This window comes from Pleurodeles waltl, chromosome 2_2, assembly GCF_031143425.1.
Source record: "Pleurodeles waltl isolate 20211129_DDA chromosome 2_2, aPleWal1.hap1.20221129, whole genome shotgun sequence".
NCBI classification, from domain to species: domain Eukaryota; kingdom Metazoa; phylum Chordata; class Amphibia; order Caudata; family Salamandridae; genus Pleurodeles; species Pleurodeles waltl.
Genome location: NC_090439.1, coordinates 318,774,296 through 318,794,833, shown reverse-complemented (window position 1 = coordinate 318,794,833; position 20,538 = coordinate 318,774,296). Strand labels below are relative to the sequence as shown.

Below are 20,538 nucleotides of genomic sequence, written 5' to 3'. Positions count from 1 at the left end.
ACTGTGTATTTTCTAAATGGTTTATTATTAATCTTGTTGTTTGTTTCCTTGATAAAACTGTGATTATATCTCACCTTTACTTGTCTTGTAACACATTGGGTTGTGGCTTTCCTTGTCACTGGGACACAATGCACTATTTTTGTAAGAAGAATTTGGTTGTGAGTCAATATGTTTTTTTAAATATAAGTTCATATTTGGTGGTCTGGATATTTATTGTTATTTTGCTCATTAAATGCGTACAGTCAAGACTGGCTGATAATTGATGAATGTTTACAATGACACCAACTAGTAAGAACCATTGTGATTAAGAAAGGGTTTTATAGTGTAGCCAATGGGTGACCTTGTTTGTTAGTTTCTCAGTACTCTGTCACTCAAGTTGGAAGTCTAGGGGCTTTGGCCAAAATGACAACATAAGGGCATATAGCAGGCAGTTAGTGGCACACTGAAATATTGCCCTTGGATCCATCCTAAGCTGACATATTTGAACAGTTGTTTGGGATTGTTATAAGGGCTGGGAGCACAGTGGGGCTGATGATGCCTGGGTTACTGAGTCAGGTTGTGTCTTTAGCAATTGAAGGGACAGTCTGTGTTGAAATGGTAGTGGTGATTATATTGGTAACATTATTTGCAACATGCCACTGATGCATGTCCCAAAGCCTCTGTCAATATGCTCTTGATGGCCTCTAACCTGTCAAAAAACAGAAGGAGGCAGGCAGACAAGACAGATTTAAATCTGTCACACATCCAAGTAAGATATATTTGTTTAGCATAATAGTCCTTCAGAGGAGGATCAAAGGGTTGTATTACAGATTGATCTGTAACAACAGCCACCAATCTTGTCTGTTTCCCATGTTTTGACATTTTTCTGGGGTGATCCAGCGAAGGAAGCTGGGTGGATACCATTGGCATAGAGCATTTGGAATAGATTTAGCTATTAGCTGAGGACTGGTTTTGAACAAAAACTTTGAACCCCTCTTGTTAGAACAAGCAAGTCACTAGGGCCAGAGCTTGAGAGGGCTGTTGTTGGCTATCTACTGCAATAGAGAGGGATGCTTTCCCACTAGCTATATCTCTTTGTCAATGACTCTTACAGTCCTCTCAAAAAAACATTCAGGGTAGGGTTCATCAGTTTATTTGGGTTGGCTAGTCCCAGCTTGTGCATACCCATATTTCAATACCAAGCGCTCCGACAATAAACAAAATCCAGTCGGATAATATCACATCCACAGTTACCACTTCAGTAACTGTAAAAGGCTCAGGGGCACATACAATACAGTTACAGCTAAGACCCCAGGCCAGCCTTACCGAGTGAGAGTTGAGCCTGAGGGTAATAAGAAGCAGGAAACCACAAGAGGTGGGCCAGCCTCCTCTGGTCGATGATGGGCCTGCCCTTGACCCAGGCTTCGCTTGCACATGTCCTGCTTGGCAGGATAGTGGCCCATGCTTAAAGCACTGCTGTCCCACCTCCTGTTCTCTCTCCTCCTCTCGCAGGCAAAGTACTTTAAGGGCTATAGTGATCCTCACTTCATGTGCTGTGGTACTACCTCTTTCACTTCCTCCTCGTTTTGCCAGCAAAACCCACTGGGGGCTGTAGTACCCCCAGAGTGGTCCGTGCTTTATGCATAGTGGTTCCGCCGCCTCCTACTCCTCCTAGTTGCACTCTCTTTTAGTAGTCCGTTGGCCACTGTTTAGGATTTTTACATCTGTTTTAATAATGGAAAGTGGTGGGCTTGCAGTTATTTCCTTTAGATATTTGTCGGATTACAAATAAGGAGTACTACTGCCTCCCTCAGGGTTGCAGGCAGTAGGTCTGCTTTTTATGCCTCAAGGTATACTTCTAATGGCTTATGCACCCACAGCCCCCATGCCCATTTGATATATTTCTATTGGGAAGCCATCGCTTCCTGGAGTTATAGCTGTTTGTAGTTTTTGTGTGACAGAAATCAAAACTTTCCACGGGGCTTGGTGTCTGGAGTTTCCCTTTTCTCCTCCATAAATCGCGTCAAGGGAAGGTCAGTTAGGTACTCCTGCAGTTGTCTAGGATCAGCCTCATAACTGTTAGGCAGGCAAATATCCTGGCCATCCAGCACGCCAAATACAAAAAGGTACCTGCCCTTAATTTTTGCTTTGGTTTCTCTTATTTGGAATGGACCCAAATCATTATCTGCCTTGTATAGTTGTGTGCTGATGCAATAATTGTCATTTCCGTTTTTTACGCAATTGTCCTATTTCCTCTTGGTGTAAATGTATTTCTTGCCGCAATATAAGCCCTATCCCATATCCTTTTAAATAGAAGTGGTTTCTGTATTGTTCTTGTAGTTATTTAGACGTCTTACTTTTCATCTTACCAATTTAAAAGTTCGACCCACTGTAAAGCTTTGGTTTTCATTTACTTATATTTGGTGTCACCCTGTGGCACAGTGCTACCAAGCACAGGCTCTCATTTGCACACTTGCAGATCGAAGGATGCCTTAGGAGGCAAGTTTGCCAAAACTTCAGCTGCAACATTTGAATACTGAATAGTTCCCTTCAACCCTCTACCCACCAGTTGTACCCTATAGGCAATGCCTCTCTGCCACTTAAAATTACAAAATAGGTAGTTGCTTATTGGACCACACTCAAGCCTGTGACGCATTGTACAGTTCTATTAAGTGGGCAAATGCAATCCTAAGGTGACAGGCAATGCTTTTGTTTAACACCTCCATACACCCTTCCCTCATCAACCCTCTGTTATCCTTAAGCAGTTTGATCAGGGGTTTTGCTGATGCTTTGTGCCTCAGTGCAGCCCAAACTTTAGGAAGCTAAACAGTGGCAACCCAGGTAGGCTGACTGCTTTGAAGAACATTCTTTATTCACAGTTGATTTACTTTTGCCAAGATCCCATTTTGCAGTTCAAAGAGTGGCTTCAAAGCACGAAATAGCAGAAATATTTTGAGAGTGAATTTGTTGTAGATTCAGTTGCCAGTAACTTAGGCTGGTAGCAATTCATATCTTGGAACAGAAAACATTGTTGCGTTCTTCTTAAGGGGAACAACATTTCAACATTTAGTCACACAAATTGATAAGCGGACCAAGTTGAACTCTACAATTAAGCTTTCCAGCAAACATTGGCATTATTTTTCTATAAGATACATCTTTCTACACAAGTTAGTAGTAGACTAGGGTTCTGGTATCTCACAGAATACAGGAACTAGCTTAAATCATTGATGGCATAGGTTCTCCAGACCTGATAGCTTAATCATAGTGTACATTGACTTAGCGTCCTTCTTCCATGCTTCTGTAGTTGGAGCCCAGACCGTGAAGCATTCATTTACGATTTTGAGCATGCTTGTTTCTTGTATCTGTATAGAGTCTACTTCCCTTTCTGTAGTTCTTGAGAGTAGCAGGCAAAAATGTTCCTGGAAATTGAATGAAGTATAGAGAAAACTTTGATGAACATTGTATCAATTCCTATTCTGAACGTGTGAATTTAGCATCTTATTCAATATAATCATTTGTGTAAGACTATTAATAAGTAAAGCTTAATGATTTCCATTAAGCACTCTGATATGAGACCACATTGTTAGCATGCTCAATAGGAGGAAGTCCTCAAAAGAGGCATTCCACACCAGCGTTTTTGTCTCTGAGATGTAGAAAGTATTTCATATTTTTTTGGACTGGCAAGACAATTTGAAGTTATGTTTTAGTCCCCAGTCAACCAAACTTTCCATCCATTTTCCTTGATTTGCATAACATTCTATTAATCCTACTTTGGAGTATTGGCTATATTTCTAGAATCAAGGAGAATTAGTTTACAGTCTCTAATTCGTCATTTCTTGGTAGTTCACAGTTGTGTGCTAGCCGGGCAACTTATAAACCCATAATTTTGTATGTCAGAAGGTATTCTGCCTTCTAGTTTCTTATTTGTTCTGGAAACATGATTTTCTGTTTTCTCTTTATTTCACTGCTCATCAGGTACATTTAAACATTACAACTTGTGCTTAAGCCTATCTAATTTTTGGGGCTCACATACCAAGCGATGCTCTGTCTTCGTAGGCTCATGTGGCTAGATTGACTTTGAAAGTCATTATCATATCTACTAACCAACTGTAGGGGTTTCAGTCTTCTGACTCCTTTACTTAAATTCATTTGAATATGCTGTATTGTTTAGGGATTGTAAGACTTGGACAGGCATAATAGAAGTTCTTTTAATGCAGTCAGTTGCTGATATTATTAAATCCTTTCTGTTTTTCATTCTCAGTTTTTGGGTATCAGTTCTACTTAGTGAAGAGACCAAAACTTGCTCTGAAGCTATTTTTAAAAAGAAGCTTTGTGTGCAATACCACATACACATATTTCCATCATGCTCAACATGCATCCATTTCGAGGCATATGCCCCTTCCTGACAGTTCCCTTTTTCTGCAAAACAGAGAGGATTAAAACGTGCTCTTCTCTCAGTGAATTCCTTACCGAGGGCCTCTTTTTGGATGTTTCCCTTTGCTGTTTTACCTCTCCAACCTTTTCTTCCTTCACATTGATTAGCTTATACAGCAGCACCCAAGCTTTTCACCCATGTGAGGCAGCTGACCCATATAACCTCTGCTTTGGGTATTTTAGAAATAGCCATGTGGTGTATGGCTGCACTCTGCGTGCTACCATTCATACAAGGCCAGTCAGGACATCCTGGCATGTGTGCATAGTGTGTGTTTCAATTCCTGTACAGATGCTCCGTGTTATCAGTAATAAGTCATTAGATAAGTCCAGGATCTTGGCCACAAAGCGTGTGAATCTTTTTTGTGGAACCAGTAGTTCCGCATGCTAGTCATCCTCATAGCTCTGCAAAAGTGGTGCATGCAATCATATGAATATTGAAAGTATCTCATTGAATAAACATATTTTCCCTAGTACGCAACCACTTTTTCTCATTTAGACCCGGTTTTCACAATTTGGAGAATGGCATGCCTGGGGGCAGAGGATCCTTTGAGATCTGTACTACATTTTCCAGAGTGTCTGTTGTATTGCAGAGTTAAGCCTAAGCTCACATCTGGCGGCCTTAAACCATGGTTGCACTAAAGAGTCAAACTGTTCTCTCCTTTTGGATTAGGAGACCCTGTCTGCTCTTGCTCCAAAGGGTTGAGGCAATTTCTTCTTCAGTAGAAACATTGCGCTTTGACATTGAGCCCACTAAGCAAAGATCTTGACCCAAGCTTCCTTTCTCTTCGGTTTTCTTTGGTGAATCAAACCGCTTGTACTAGGGAGTTTAGCCCAACTTTTCTTGTGAGGGATTCCTATGGCAGATGAATTCACAGTGTTATGGGGGTAGAACTGTGTAGGAAGTTGCCTCTGTATACACTATCTCAAAGTGAGAGACAGTGTGCACAGAGTCCAAGGGTTCCCCCTAGAGGTTGATAGTGGCAAAATTATATAATACTAATGCTCTATTTTGTGGTGGTGTGGTTGAGCAGTAGGCTTATCAGAGGGTAGTGTTAAGCATTTGTTGTACACACACAGTTCATAAATGAGGAACACACTCAAAGACTTAGCTCCAGGCCAATAGGTTTTTATATACAAAAATATATTTTCTTAATTTATTTTTAGAACCACAAGATTCAAATTTTAGGTAAGTACATAAATTGTAAGGTACTTCACACAGGTAAGTATAGAACTTTGATTTAAAACAGTAGTACGCACAGTTTTGATTAAAATGGCAAAAAGCTATTTTAAAAGTGGACACTACAAAAATCAGTAGTTCCTGGGTGAGGTAAGTAAACGTTAGTTTGTCAGGTAAGTAAAGCACTTACACAGTCAGTCTCCTGGGCATAGGCAGCCCATTGTTGGGGGTTCAAGGCAACCCCAAAGCCACCGAATCAGCAACGCAGGGCCGGTCAGGTGCAGAGTTCAAAGGAGGGCCCAAACAACATAGGCGCCTATGGAGAACAGGGGTACTCCGGTTCCAGTCTGCTAGCAGGTAAGTACCTGCTTCCTCTGGGAGCAGACCAGGTTTTTTTTTTGTAGAGCACTGTGGGGGGACACACACACAAGCACACAAAACACACCCTCAGCGGCACAGCAGGCGGCAGGATGCAGTGTGCAAAGTAGGCATCGGGTTTTGTATTGAAAACAATGGAGGGACCCGGGGTCACTCTGGAGATGCAGGCAGGGCACAGGGGGGCTTCTTTGGCCAGCCACCGACTGATCTAGGATGAGGGCTGCATGCTGGTCAATCCGGCATGGGTGATTACTCTCAGTCCTGGGGCTCCGGGTGCAGTGCTTGGTCCAGGTATCGGGTTCCTTTGTACCAGGCAGTCGTGGTCAGGTGGAGTCTCTGGATCCTCTCTGCAGGCGTTGCTTTGGGGGTGCAGGGAGGTCGACTCAGGGTGTCCACGTCGTTGGAGTTGCGGGGAGACCACTCTGCAGTGTTGGTTACTCCAAACTCGAGCCGGGGGCGTCGGTGCAGAGTGTGAAGACTCACGCTTATGGCGGGAAGTGAGAGTCTCTTTTACGTTGGTTTCTTGTTGTTTTGTAGTTGTTTCTGGACAGAGCCGCCGTCTTCTGGAGGTTCTTGGTTCTTTAGGTGCAGGTCAGTCCTCTGAGTCCTCAGAGGTCGCTGGTCCCGCTCGATGAGTCACTGGGCAGGTTCTTTGAGTCTGGAGACAAGCCGGTAGGGCTGGGGCTAAGTCAGTTGTCGTCTCTGTGGGGCTTTCAGGTCAGCAGTCCTCCTTCTTTCTTCAGGTTGCAGGAATCTGATTTCCTGTTACAAGGTCACCAGCACTCCCTAAATTTACTGTACCAACTGAAAGATGATGCCTCTAAGTTCTCTGCTTGTCTCTTTATATTGAATACCAGGTTCTAAAGAAGGGTCATGAAATGTGGAAGAAGCTTTTTCTGTCCTCTGACATATTGGGCACCATACGCTGGGCCCAAGCACTATTTAATGTGGAAATATCGGAACGTAATCTGTGTTGATGATAGCAGCTTGCTTAAAGGACAAAGCAGCATTCTCCTACATGCACAAAGCAATCATAGCAAGCTGAGGTCTATACTTTTTGCACAAGTTTGATCACTAGGCCTCCTCTCTTCCAGTTTATAAATTCATTCTTAACCAGACCAAGTTAGCTGTGAACCAGAAACTGCTGATGTTCAGGAACCTCACTGACACAGCTGTTAGTTTTACTAGACGGCTATGTAGTACCAGTTGGGGGCTCATGTTTTTCAACCTAAAACCAGAGGCTCGGGATAAAGTCATTGACTTGCTTTTCGAGTGGAAGAACCTATTCTGTCTCACAGCAGATGAAGCCCTCCAACAATACAGAACTAGCAAAACAATGGCTCAGTAGCTGACTGAAATCCAAGAGGTACCAGCCAGACAGTCTCTTTCGCAGTTGAGTAATGCCTTCCATTCTTTCAAGGCTAGGCAATTTTTGTGATCCATGACCTTAAGCTGGAACGTTCTCTTCCCAGGAACTATGGAGGCAAAGAGGAGAATTTTGTGTCCAAAGAGAAAGTCTGTCCTAACAACTTCTACTGAGGCCAAGAAAGTCCAGTGAATGCCATCCAGATGAACCTTCTTCCTCAGCATCATCTCATGACAATCCCTTCTCCAAGACAGTGAGATGCACATTTTCCCTCCACAACCACTACTGGACCCAGATAACAAAAGACACATGGGCCTCCTTAGTGGTGGCCATGGGCACCTCATCCAGACTGCCTCTATCACAGATGGCAACCCAAAAACCTCTGCAGGTGCAAGAGAGGTTCCTCCATTTAGGAACAGTCACCCAAACTCCATCACCACAGAGAGGCATGTAACAATACTTGGCACTATTTCTTTGTAAAGGTCTTTATGATCTGAATAAATAACTTCCTGAACAGTAGTTAAAAATGTTGCCTTTCATCAAGAGACCACTTCCATTGCAGGACACTGCCTTTTGCACTAAGTGCAACCCTTCTGCTTTTGACAAAGTTTCTGGTTCACAGTGGTAGTCTTCTTGCCCCAGCAGAAAGTTCAGTTGTTCATACACTTTTCTGTGTGGTCCCATAAAAACCACATTTCTTTTTTTACAATTTTAATTTTGCATTTTTAAACAAATGTACAGAACATGTCTGAAGCTCCCGATCATTTTCAATGGACAGTGACTTTTATCTGAAATTTGCACTCATAGAGAGCCACCCTCCTCGTTCAACAAGGTCAAAACAAAGAGCTTGTATGCCCCAAAAGTATTGGACATTGTTAGGTGTAACCCTCTGTTGCCTACGTGTGTGAGAAACCACTTTTCAAAATGTTACTGTATTCTTGATAGACCATTTACAAATGGTGTCTTTTGAGGTTTCTGGGTCACAGAATCTCTGCACGTAAGAACAGAGATGCTACTTGAAACGTCCATAAGTTGATGGAAGGATGCTTGCAAATAGTCTGACCACTAGCAGTCGTTCAGGGTACCAATCCATTCCAAGTTTTTCTACCATATGCAAATCAGCCGTGGTCCTGCTCCAGTATGAGCGCTAAGCCGGGTCCTTTCTGAAACGGAACCCAAGACTGGTTGTTGCCTATTGGGGACCTCTTCAGACCAGTGCGGCATGGTTCCACTGACACAGAGCACGGGCTCACATCTGGGAATAACCATGGTCATTGAGGACGTTATATCAAACACACATAAGATGAATGGAACCTTTCTGCCAGTAATCAAACCACTGCAATTACACGGGTCTCATTCCAACCAATTGTTTTCATGCCCACTATGAGATCTTAGATCAGACCTAGCCATAGACAGATCAGCATTGGTTCTGGTGGGGGAATAAACGATGGACTGAATTATGGCCCCCAGCACAGTCACATGAATAGCTATCATTAAGTCCTAATAAGGACTAATGATGATAATTATGGGAAGTATAAGCAAATGAGACGGTATCCCCCACATCTTTCAGCTAAATTCTAGTCGTAAATTCAGCCGTTTACTGTAACATATTTATACTTGTAGCACACCTCTGAACCTCATATAAAAGACCAAAATACTTCCTACATAGACCACACTGCGAAATGCACACATCACAATAGACATATACAACATACTGCAAGCTCTCTGATACTGGCTCCTCAGCATTATAATATGCGTGTCCTTTAGTCCAAGTTCCTGGATTGTACAGTAGATGCCTGCCACAACATTATAAGTTGCCCTATATATATTAGATGATTGTTGACGGTAGGATGCTTCTGGATGCTAAGCCACTTTAATGGTTTCTGTTATATATTTGACCAAAAGTGCATAGAGGCATTTAACACATGTATGTATTTATGAGCGTGTTATTGATTATGTAAACAAAACAAGTGGTGGTTTGGAGTGTGATAAGCTTTTGGTTGGAAAGTCTTGGAGTACGAGCTGTCTACTCAAGTCTGCAGGAGCATTTGTGATCAACATGTGAACGATAATTTAGGCTTTACATGTGTGTGTGTACTGGTTTGATTATGACACGCTGGAACCTACCAACAGCGCTAACATCAGGGAACAAAATCTTCCACGACTAACCAATAAGGTTTGAGTTCAGTGTAGGAATAACTCATTACCTAACTCTATGACTGTTCACACAAGCAATCAGAATGCACTAGATGGGCGCCAGACAGCATGTGTTTGAGCACTTTGACATAGTGATGATTAAGCACTGGGCACAGGTCCTCATTATGACATTGGTGGTGACTGTTAAAGTGGCAGTAATACCGCCAACAGCCTGGCGGTAATTACTGCCAAATTATGACCGTGGCGGTGATACCTCCCATAGACAGGCAATGTACCACACCAACCACCAGGACGTTAACACCACTTACCACGGTGGTAGCCATCAACAGCCAGGCGGAAGTCAAGGTACTGCCCTCCATATTATAATAGAGTAAACCAGAAGGATTTCCAGGGCGGTACCAACGCCATCAAAAGCCTGGCAGAAGCAATTCACAGAAAACCAAAAACTCACCATCAGGGACACAAAGAACCCCGCCGCCGCCATGGAACCAGAACTCCAAGTCTTCCCGATGCTCTACCACGCCATGGCCATCCTGTAACACCAGTGCCGACGACGACGGTGAGTACAGCTGCCTAGCACACAAGGGAGCGAGGGAGGAAAAGGAGTGACACACACATGCATAACACACACCATTCACACACACACACCATACACAATCAGCTGCCGAGTAAAACTAATGTCACAGGACCCACGTGAAAATAATGCAAGGACAACAATTCTGATGTACAAACAATGTCATTTGCTGCCAACAGCCACCAAAATGAAACATGAAATGTAAATGCAGGCGTCAATGTCCAGATTGGGCCAATGGCCAGTCCAAAGTATCAAAAGCCCACATGGCCACAGGGCACAGTTTAAGGCCCAACTTGACTCCTGACATAATCCGGACTCCACTGTTCAGGGGCATCATGTTGGAAATGGGCAGGCACCTCACGGGGATGGGGGACACCTCAGCTGAAGTGGGTAACATGCCCAATGATTCTGGAGGGGGCTCCTTGCCCAATTGTCACTGGAGGGGAGTGAAAGGCCACAGTGTCTGGAGTGGGTAACGTGCCCGCTGGTTCTGGAGGGGGCTCCTTGCCCAATTGTCACTGGAGGGGAGTGAAAGGCCACAGTCTCTGGAGTGAGTAAAATGCCCACTGGTTCTGGAGGGGGCTCCTTGCCCAACAGTCTGTGGAGGGCAGGCTTCATGCCCTCAGCTGGTGGAGGGGTTTCCTTGGGTGCCTCTGCTGGTGGAGAGGGCTCCTGCTCTTTGCTGGTGGAGGGGGTCCTTGGGTGCCTCTGCTGGTGGAGACGGCTCCCTGCCCTCTGCTGGCGGAGAGGGCTTCTTGGGTGCCTCTGTTGGTGGAGGGGGCTCATTGGGTGCCTCTGCTGGTGGAGAAGGCTCCTTGCCCTCTGCTGGTGGAGGGTGCTCCTTGGATTTTTTTTGGTGGTGGAGGGGGCTCCTTTGCTTTCTTTGGTGGTGGAGGGGGTTCAATAACTTTGTCTGGTGGGGAGGGGGCTTCTTTGCTTTCTTTGGTGGTGGAGGGGGTTCCTTGGCTTTCTTTGGTGGTGGAGGGGGAACCTTGGCTTTCTTTGGTGGTGGAGGGGGCTCCTTGGCTTTCTTTGGTGGAGGTGGGATTCATGTGTTCCCTCTTGTGACGGGCCGCCTTGGCCTTTGACATGTGACTGGTATCCTTGCCTCAAGGGCTGGGACGTGCCTCCACTGACCCCGTCCTCTGTCCCTTGGGATTTGCCACCCTTGTCCTCCCTTTCTGAGGTGGAGGTGTGCACTTACTAGGAGTGGCTGCCATCTCACTCAGGGTCCCCTTTGTGCCAGCAGCTGATTTTTTGGTGGGAGCAGTGGCAGACTGTTTGGCTGAGGTGCTGGGCTGTGTCAGTGGGGCCCTGTTCTTATGGGCAGGACGGGGGTGGAGGTGAAGAGAAGAGGGCAAGTTGGGCAAGGAAAAGCTTCTTAGGGACGTTGGGGCGGGATGTGGGAGAAGGGATGGGACTGAAGGTAGAGGAAGTGGATGTAGGAGGTGTACGTCTGCTGGACGTGGGTGCAGGTGCATGGACAGTGTGCATGTGTGAGGTGGATGGCTGTTTGGTGTCTGAGTGGGAGCGTTTGTGTCTCTTAGGAGGGGAGCAGATAGCCTGTATTTGTCTGTGCCACTCTTGTGTGATGTTCGGCCTCCTTAAGGCCAGGTTCACATGCCTCCATCTGACAGGTGGATCTCTCTTCCACTCCCCTGAGAAGGTCTGCCAGATAGTTGTTGTATGCTGCATGTTGCACAACCTGGCCATCAGACAACATGTGCCTTATCTACAGGAGGAGGAGGGTGAAAATGCTCCTGTGGCAGCAGTAGACCCTCAGGACAGTGAGGATGAGGAGGCAGAGGATGAGGATGTGGACAACAGGACATCAGTCATACGGCAGTACTTCCAATAGCACACAGGTAAGACAGTGGAACTGACCATTCCTCTGATTATTTATCTTTTCAGTGTGGCTCTAGCATGATGGCAGTCACTGCCTTAACATTTCAACTGACTCTCACCTATGCCTTCTCATTTTGCAGATGTTAGTGTGGTTACAACTGTGTACTGATGTGATGTCTACAGACAGCTACAGGCCATTATTTGTATGCAATCACAAAGATCAGGACAATTGCACAAGATGAGACTGTTAATATTATTGCACATTTTCACCACACAAAGCACTATCACTCAAGTTATGTGCAAGGGTGTTTATTGTAGTGAAAAATATAGAAGGAGTAGTGCCATGGAATGGGGTGATGGTAGAGGTAAGACCAGGGTATTGGTCCAGTCTGTTTGTAGCACAGGTCCAGTGTCCACGGGCCATAGGAAGGGGAGTAATGGCAGTTCAAAGTGGACAATGTGACAGAGTGGAACACAAGGGAGACATTCAGGAGGGTCTCATTTTCTGGTGGCGGTCTTGGTCTTGGGAAGTGTCTCTGGCATCTATCTGGGTTGCAGGGCATGTTTGCGAGGTGGTTCACCTTCTGCAGGGGGAGGGGTGCTGGTGGCCAGTGGGTCCTGTGGCAGGGCCACCTGTCCACTAGCTGTCGCAGATGTGGAGGGCTGTTCAGTTGACTGGCTAGTGGAAGGGGCCCGTTGGTGTGCTGTGTAGTCTCTCATGATGTTGGCCATATCACCCAGCACCCCTGCTATGGAGACCATGGTGGTGTTGAGGCCTGTAAATCTTTCGTGATTTCCTGGTGGTGTCCCTCCTGCAGCCGCTGGTTCTTCTGCATGACATCTGACCCATCTTTTCCTGGGATTGTTGGTAAGCCCCCAGGACATTGGTGAGTGCCTCCTGGGCATTTGGTTCCCTGGGCCTGTCCTCCCCCGGCACACAGCTGTCCTCTGTGTGTCCCTGACCCCCTGTGCCTGTGTCCCCTGAGTGGTGTGCCCACTGCCACTGACCCTAGGAACGTGATTGTCTTGGCTGTGAGGTGTGGACTGGGGTCCCTGTACAGGTGGGCACACTGCTGATTGACGTGTCCTGGGGACAGGGGTGTGGGGACCTTGGGTGACTGCTGTGGTGTTGGATACTGAGGGGGGAGACTCTGTGGTGGAGTGGGTGTGGGTTGGGGTGTCCGACTGACCAGTGATCCCTGATGGGCCAGAAAGTTCATCCAGATCCAGAATTCCAGAGTTACTGTCATCACTGGGGGCATCTTCTGATGAGGGATTGGGTAGCCATGGCACCTCCTCACCGCTGAGATTGGCTCTAGCACCTGTGGGGATGTAAGTTGTGTATTATGCTACATATCTGTGACATTTTCTACATGTCTAGCTTCCCCTATATTGTTGCTGTTGCCCTGCCACCTTTGTTTGTGTATGGTGATGTCTTGTGGAATTGTTAGTAATCCATGCTGTGCATGCATTGGTGGTGGGTGTACTTGCAGGGCTGGGAGGGATGTTCATGCAGGGGGTATGGCATGCAGGGCTTTGCATTCAGGTTAGTCAATTGTGGTGCACTGTGTGGGATGGAGTGGAGTGATGGGTGTCAGTGTGAGGGGTGGTGGTGGCATGCAGGTATGTGGCGGGGAGATAGGTAGTAACTATTGACTCACCAATGTCCAGTCCTCCGGAAACTCCATTGAGTCCCTCAGGATGCAGTATTGCCAAGACTTGCTCCTCCCATGCTGTCAGCTGTGGGGGAAGAGGTGGGGGTCCACCGCCAGTTCTCTGGACGGGGAACTGGTGCCTTGTTGCCATGGAACGTACCTTCCCCCAGGGATGTGGAATTCCTATCGCCCGACGCCCGGGACATCTTGTTTGGGGTCAAGGGCAACAAGTTTTTATGTTTACTTTGTCCTTGGGACAAGTAGGCCCAACCCCCTGCAGCACAAACCCTTTGGCTGCCTGTTTACAGAGAGTTGAACTCTCTGCAGTTGAGGTAATGTGTTTCCAAAAGATAATGCTGTTCGAACTTGTATTTATGGTTCATTATTTGAAAGCCTTCATTATTAGGGTGCGTGCTGTAAATAAATGTTTTAAGGTCACACTTCACTACTGACGTTGTTCCAGTACAAAACAAAAAAACATGTACACACATGTTTGAAAAGTTTAGGCTAAGAGGCTAAGTATAATGCTCCCAGAATGCTCTCTGATTATATGCAAATGAAGTGTCATTTAGTAAAATGTGTTGATGCATGCTAGTATTTCCCAAAAATATTTCTAATGGAAAATCAGTGTAACCATTTTCAACACGATTATGGGAAGCATGAAAATAAACAAACACTGACAAAGCCAACTGATCTGACATATTTTTATAAGTCTTTTAGTTTCATCAATGCGTGTCTTGTTTTGACATGGCTTTTGTAACACTTTATTGTTGTGGGAGCTACCAGGCCCTCAACATTGTAACAAACATTGGCAAAACCCCCCCAAAAAGTTTTTGAACTCTTAAAGCACACGTTGCCACCAGCGGCATAACAAAGGCCCTGCAGCCGCCCTCCAGGGGGCCCCGTCAGCACAGCACCTGCCCTGAGTGAGTCTGGAGAGGGGGCTCCTCCATGTTCTTTGCAAAGGGGCACCCTCCAGTTTCGTTACGTCACTGATTGCCACTGTAGTTCCTGACACTGAACAAAACTACTTTGTGTGGCAATATGCTCCTTGTGGAAGAGCAGAATGCGATCACTCACAGTAAAGCCAGCCGAAAGAGAGAGAAATAGAAGTTTAATAAAAACAAAATGTCTTTGTTAACACCAGACCTAATTAGGGACCAAGACCCACATGTAGGTAGCTTTTTGCATGTCGCAAACAGCGACTTTCGCTGTTTGCGACGTGCAAAAAGCACATTGCGATGCACAAACCCAGTTTTGCGATTCAGTAACCTGGTTACCGAATCACAAAACGGGTTTGCGACTCGCAATTAGTAAGGGGTGTTCCCTTCCTAATTGCAACTCGCAGTGCAATGTAGGATTGTTTTGTGACCGCGGGCGCAAACCAATCGCAGTTTGCACCCATTTCAAATGGGTGCTAACACTTTCGCAAAAGGGAAGGGATCCCCATGGGACCCCTTTCCCATTGTGAATGTCACTGTAAACATTTTTTCAGAGCAAGCAGTGGTCCTGTGGACCACTGCCTGCTCTGAAAAAAATAAAACGAAAACGTTTCAATTTTCGTTTTTGTTATGCATCTCGTTTTCCTTTAAGGAAAACGGGCTGCATTACAAAAAAAACTGCTTTTTTGAAAAGCAGTCACAGACATGGTGGTCTGCTGTCTCCAGCAGGCCACCATTCGTGAGGGGGTCGCAAATTGCGACCCACCTCATGATTATTCATGATGTGGGCATTTGCGAAGCCCTTGCGAATCACAGATGGTGTCAAGGACACCATCCTACATTCGGATTTGCGACTCGCAATTTGCAGGTCTCAAATCTGAACCTACCTACTTGTGGCCCCAAATTCTTAAAGAAAGTCACAAAAGTGCACCCATGGTATATGTCGTACCCCTATAAAATATTTGTGAACTGTATTTTAGCGTGGGTAAATACGATGTGTAGATTTGCTCATGTGAAAATCTATTGAGCATTTGCAAGTTCATTTTCCCTCCAGCCACTTTCTTCCCAACCCTGGAAGAAGTTCTAATTCTGCCATTGTCAGGAGTAAATGTCCAACCTTTCTTATTATGGGAAAATATTAGGGAGAAGCTGGTAAAAATCTTTAAAACATGCAGGTTAGTAGGTTTGCAGACTCAAAGGCATTCCAGCCCTGGAACTATTGCTTACTGCTTCCTCCAGCCCCAGTATGCAGATCTGCAGAAAGGTGGCAAAATAAGGAAATTGCTACAGTAGGGATTGAAACTCCAAGTATTCAAGCCCTACTATGGTAGTAGCCCTGGCATAATCAGAGAGGCTATTAATTGCTGCCATAATTTGTCGCCACACTACATGGCACCAAAGGGACAAGTAGATCTTTTTACAGGACAAGTAGATTTGAGAAGCAACCTGTCCCCTGGACAAGTAGATATTTTAATAAATTCCACACCCCTGCTTCCCCGTAGGTCGTTCCACCTCTTCCTGATGTCGTCCCTTGTTCTTAGATACTGTCCTACGGCATTCACCCGGTCCACAATGCTCCTCCATAGCGCCATCTTTCTTGCAATGGAGATTTGCTGTACCTGTGCTCCAAACAGCTGTGGCTCTACCCTGACTACTTCCACCACCATGACTTCCAACGCCTCATCTGTGAAACGTGGGTGCCTTTGTGGGGGTGTTGTGTTGTGTATGTTGTGCAGTGGGTGAGGAGTAATGTGGTGGGGTGTGGGGTGCGTGACGGATTGATGGGTGTTTGTGGTGTGTGTGTAGTTGTGTCTCTGATTTGCGTGGCTATCTCTTGGCAATTGTTTGTGTTCGGAAAGGGTTGTGGGTAATGTGGGTGTGTATTTTGTAGTGCTGTGGGTGGGTGGCTGTGGTATATGTATCAGTGTGTCTCAGGTGTGTGATTTTTGTTTTGCCCAATGTTGTGTTTTTATCAATTTGGGTGGCCATTCTGACCATGCCTGTGTGTACCGCCAATGGTTTACTGCTGTTGATTGTCCACCGTAGTGATTTGTGGGTCATAATGTTGAGGACATTGTTTTGTTGGCATAACGGTATGGGTGTTCGTACCTACAGTTTACCACTAACCTTTGGTCTGGCGGATATGTGTTTGTGGCAGTATTCCTTCGGTTTAGTGTGTGTGTGTGTCACAGAGCTACTGTAGGGAACTCTTCTTCATTTCCTTGTGACCCATATGCTTTTGAAACTGAAGATAGCCATCTTCCTGTTAAAGACTTTTCTACCAGTGCTGAGATCTGTTGCGGTTAGGGTACATGATGACAATGCTAACACCTGATTTTTCCATTGGAAATAAGGGGACATCCAGTAGCCACAGCACGTCTTTCTGGCTATATCTCTGTGAGACTGGTCACTGCAACACATGTTCCAGATAGTCTGTCACATTGTGGGGATCAGCAGTTTCATAGCCCAGAGTCTAGGTAGGCATCTGTACTTGTCACTTGAATGGGAAATACTCCAGGAAGTCCTTTAACCTATCCTTGAGGCCTTGTGTTGACCAGCCACAAACTGCAGGGTAATCAGATCTCTGAGTGGCAGTCTGATGTTGGTCTGAACGGAGTTTTCTTGTATGCCTTTCTGCTAATCCCCCAGATTCTTTGAATTCTCCTGAAGATCAAAAAGGGCTACAGTGCTCAGTAATCGTCATGGCTTCAGGGTGGCCTTGACAGGTTAGTAATTCTGATCTGTGCACATTCTATAAATAGACAACACATGTCTCCTCTAGAGGAGCAACTTTCAGCAAATAATGAACAGCAGGTGCTTCTACACTCGCTTAGCTTCAGAGCACGTTTCCTGAGCACTTAAAATGTCAACATCTCTTTTATCCTCAGAGCATTTTGAGGTTTTGAAGGCTGCCTGGAGATCTCATATTATAATCTTGCATAATAATTAATTGCTGCTTTTCTGTCACAAAGTTTTATCAAGGAACATTTACCCACTGTGTGCTCAGTGGAGAGATCTTGTCATTTCTGTGTTCTCTAGTTCAGAAAGGGATGAATTGGCATAGCTGCAATGCATTCCTTGTTACAAGAGGTGTCTACTCCAAACAGGCCTGTGGAATATTTCACCATGGCTAACAAGTCCATCCACAGGCATCAGCAAACCTAATGCACTTGTTCTCTTTGGTACAGCATTCCTTTGCCCTGCAGGACCTTAATTTAGTTCTTGCTTGCCTGATATCTTTTGAGCATAAAGTGAATCCTGTTGCATTGGTCTTCTCTCATGGAAGATGGTCTTCATACTGCTCAAAATATTGCTCAAGTGTGGTAGCAAGGCTATTTGTTCCTCAGAGACCAATACAATGATTTATACAAACTGGGTTAGTCTCAACACTCCCTCTTCTTTCATTCTGAAGATACTTTTGGATTTCCATCCAAATAAGAATATTGTTCTTCTGACTTTCTTCCCACATGTACACAGCCACTTGGCTGAGGAGCTTCAGCACAATGTGGATGTACTACATACGTGTTTTCATCTCAGTTGAACCAGGGATCTGCATTCACCAGACTAGCTCTTTGTTATTTTGGAAACATTTATGCCAGTCATGCAACTGCTATAAGTCACTATTGCCAGACAAATATTGTCCTCCATCACCATTGCTACGTGTGGAACAGAGCCTACTGTTCCGCCATCCAGAACTGCATTTTACCAAGGCTTGGGTGGCTTTCTCCTGACAAGTGTCAGTAAGAGATACATGCCCGGTAGCTGTGTAACGCCACTACAGTCCCAGAGAAATCCAAAATTCGTCCAGGAATTTTTGCAAAATGTCGTTACCTAGACCTTAGCTGCCCGATCCTCTCTGGCTCCTCTTCCCTTTCTCGTTCTCGGAAGCTGTGAAGTATTCCCACTGTGTGGGAATGTGAAAGAGCCGGGATGCTAAAGAGGATTAAGTTACCTCATAGTATTTTAGTCTGTATGTTAATAGTCCCCTTTTACAGATTGAAGAGGCCTGGCAGAGGGAGCATACACTCGGGGTTGAAATCGACCTGGATATGACATATGCATTCATATGTCAAACAGAGTCCCAGAATTCTCAATTGAAAGTGCTAAAGGATCAGTTTACTTTCCTTGCAGTAAGGGGCAGGAATATCTACACGTAGATAAAGGGCAAGAGCTTACAGAGTAAGAGTAACTGAGTCACTAAACGGATAGCATTATACTTTCACTACATCGCATGATAGAAAGTTACAATATTGTCGTTTGATAGCCCTTCTTATGAATTCCTGTTTTTTATTTGATAGATCTGAGGGATGCAGTTGTGACATTTCTGGGGGCAAAGCTGTGTTTGATGCTGCTTGGTGGAACATATTTATCTCCCTGCATACTTATGGATTGCTCGCAGTTTTTTCTCGATTGATTCTCTAGCAGTAACGGCAGATAATCAAACAAAGAACAAGATGCCAGCCATAGCTGTAGTTATTTACTAGTTTCTTGGTTCCATTCGTTGACTGCAGACTTGTTGATTTACTGAATTTCCCAGATAATGGGAAATGCATTCTTTCCCTTACTTATTTCTTTCCTGCTGTGTTAGTAAAGCAAGACTGGATGGGTGTGCCTTTATATAATTGTGAGTTTCACTCCCTTTGTTAGAACAATCACTACTGTCCTTAAATTTTATTCTCTTTCCATTAAGCTTTATGTGATCTGCATTACAGGTATGAAGTAGATGATGAAACTTCCCCTTTGGATGAAATGCCACTGATGATGTCTGAAGAAGGTTTTGAAAATGATGAAAGTGATTACCAAACATTACCCAGAGCAAGAATAACCCAGAAAAAGAGAGGCCTTGGATGGTTTGTTTTCGGGGGCTGGCATTTACTTTGTACAAGGTATATAGTTTGCTTTTGCAATTCATTGATTTTGTTTCAGTTAAGTCACTTGAAATTGTGTCGTTTGAACTGTTGAGCTAAATATATTATAACTTCTACCTCTTATTCAATGGTTTGTGGAGATCATTATCTTACCATCTTTTTCCTCATGTCAACCATTACATCTCTGAGGGGAGTCTCCCGCCCATGAGCAGCGTTCTGTTGATGACTTTTAAGCAGATATATTCAAAATATTTACTTTATCTGACCTGTGTGCAGTCGAGGCCTCTTTTCTTATCTGAGTCCCCCAAACAGTGAACCAGGCCATTTTCCCACTTCAGAGTATGTTGCATTTATATAACGGCCAGGAAGGCCAGACCAATTTTTTGGAATAGTTTCCTGAGTCCCTGTGAGCTTATGCCCAGGAGACGCAAGAGTTTACACTATCTGCTTCTGAGTTTTTCAGTGGTACCTCTTACTGCATGGTAGCTTCCACTAGGTTATTGGGTGCTGGCGCTCCCCTTCCCTCAGCCAGACCCATTGACAGGATCTGACCAGCTCATCTCCCTGCTCTATAGGGGCCCACAGCGTGAGAGACAAGTCTTCAAGTAAGTGGTGCGGGGGGCATACTACAGCCCTCAGGAGCCCAGCCACAGGCGCTGCAGGCTCCTTAAAGAACTTTGTGAACTGTGGAACTGCCTGGCCTTGCTGCACCCTTCCCCTGCGATCCTGGCCTGGGGTGGCGCACTGCCAAAGATGAAACTCATCACTACCCCCACCAATGTGTATGCTGGTGGGAGCCTGATAAATTATGGAGGGGGTTCCTGCTCAGGCCATGCAGCAAGCAGCGTCAACGAGACAGAAGGGGTCATACATTCCTCCTCAGCCCCCCCCTTTCAAAAGAGGGATAAGTCCTCTGCAACTGAAAGGGCCCTCTCACTGACATACAATTAACTGGAAGCCGCAGGGGCAGTGCATAATACACTGGCACAGACACAACATAACCAGCCGGGGACAGTGAATGCTCCAGAGCACAGAAAGACCAAAAGCTAAATGGGGAAGACCGACGAGGAGAGCGCCTGACATGGGGCAGGCATGGTCTGGGGGGGAGATGTTGGAGATGGCAATCTCGGGTCAGGAGACCCGCTGCTGTCCACCAGAACATCA

The 20,538-nt window shown here is 45.4% G+C and overlaps 1 protein-coding gene across 2 annotated transcripts in view; it reads left to right on the top strand.

Annotated features, from left to right (window-relative positions):
- The window catches only part of ATP9B (ATPase phospholipid transporting 9B (putative)), a 2,250,419-nt gene that overhangs the window by 192,681 nt on the left and 2,037,200 nt on the right, over positions 1 to 20,538 (top strand). For both annotated transcript variants that reach the window (XM_069219789.1, XM_069219790.1), the window contains exon 2: positions 19,219 to 19,392. In XM_069219789.1, the coding sequence (XP_069075890.1) occupies positions 19,219 to 19,392 (174 nt within the window). The remainder of the gene's footprint in view (positions 1 to 19,218; positions 19,393 to 20,538) is intronic.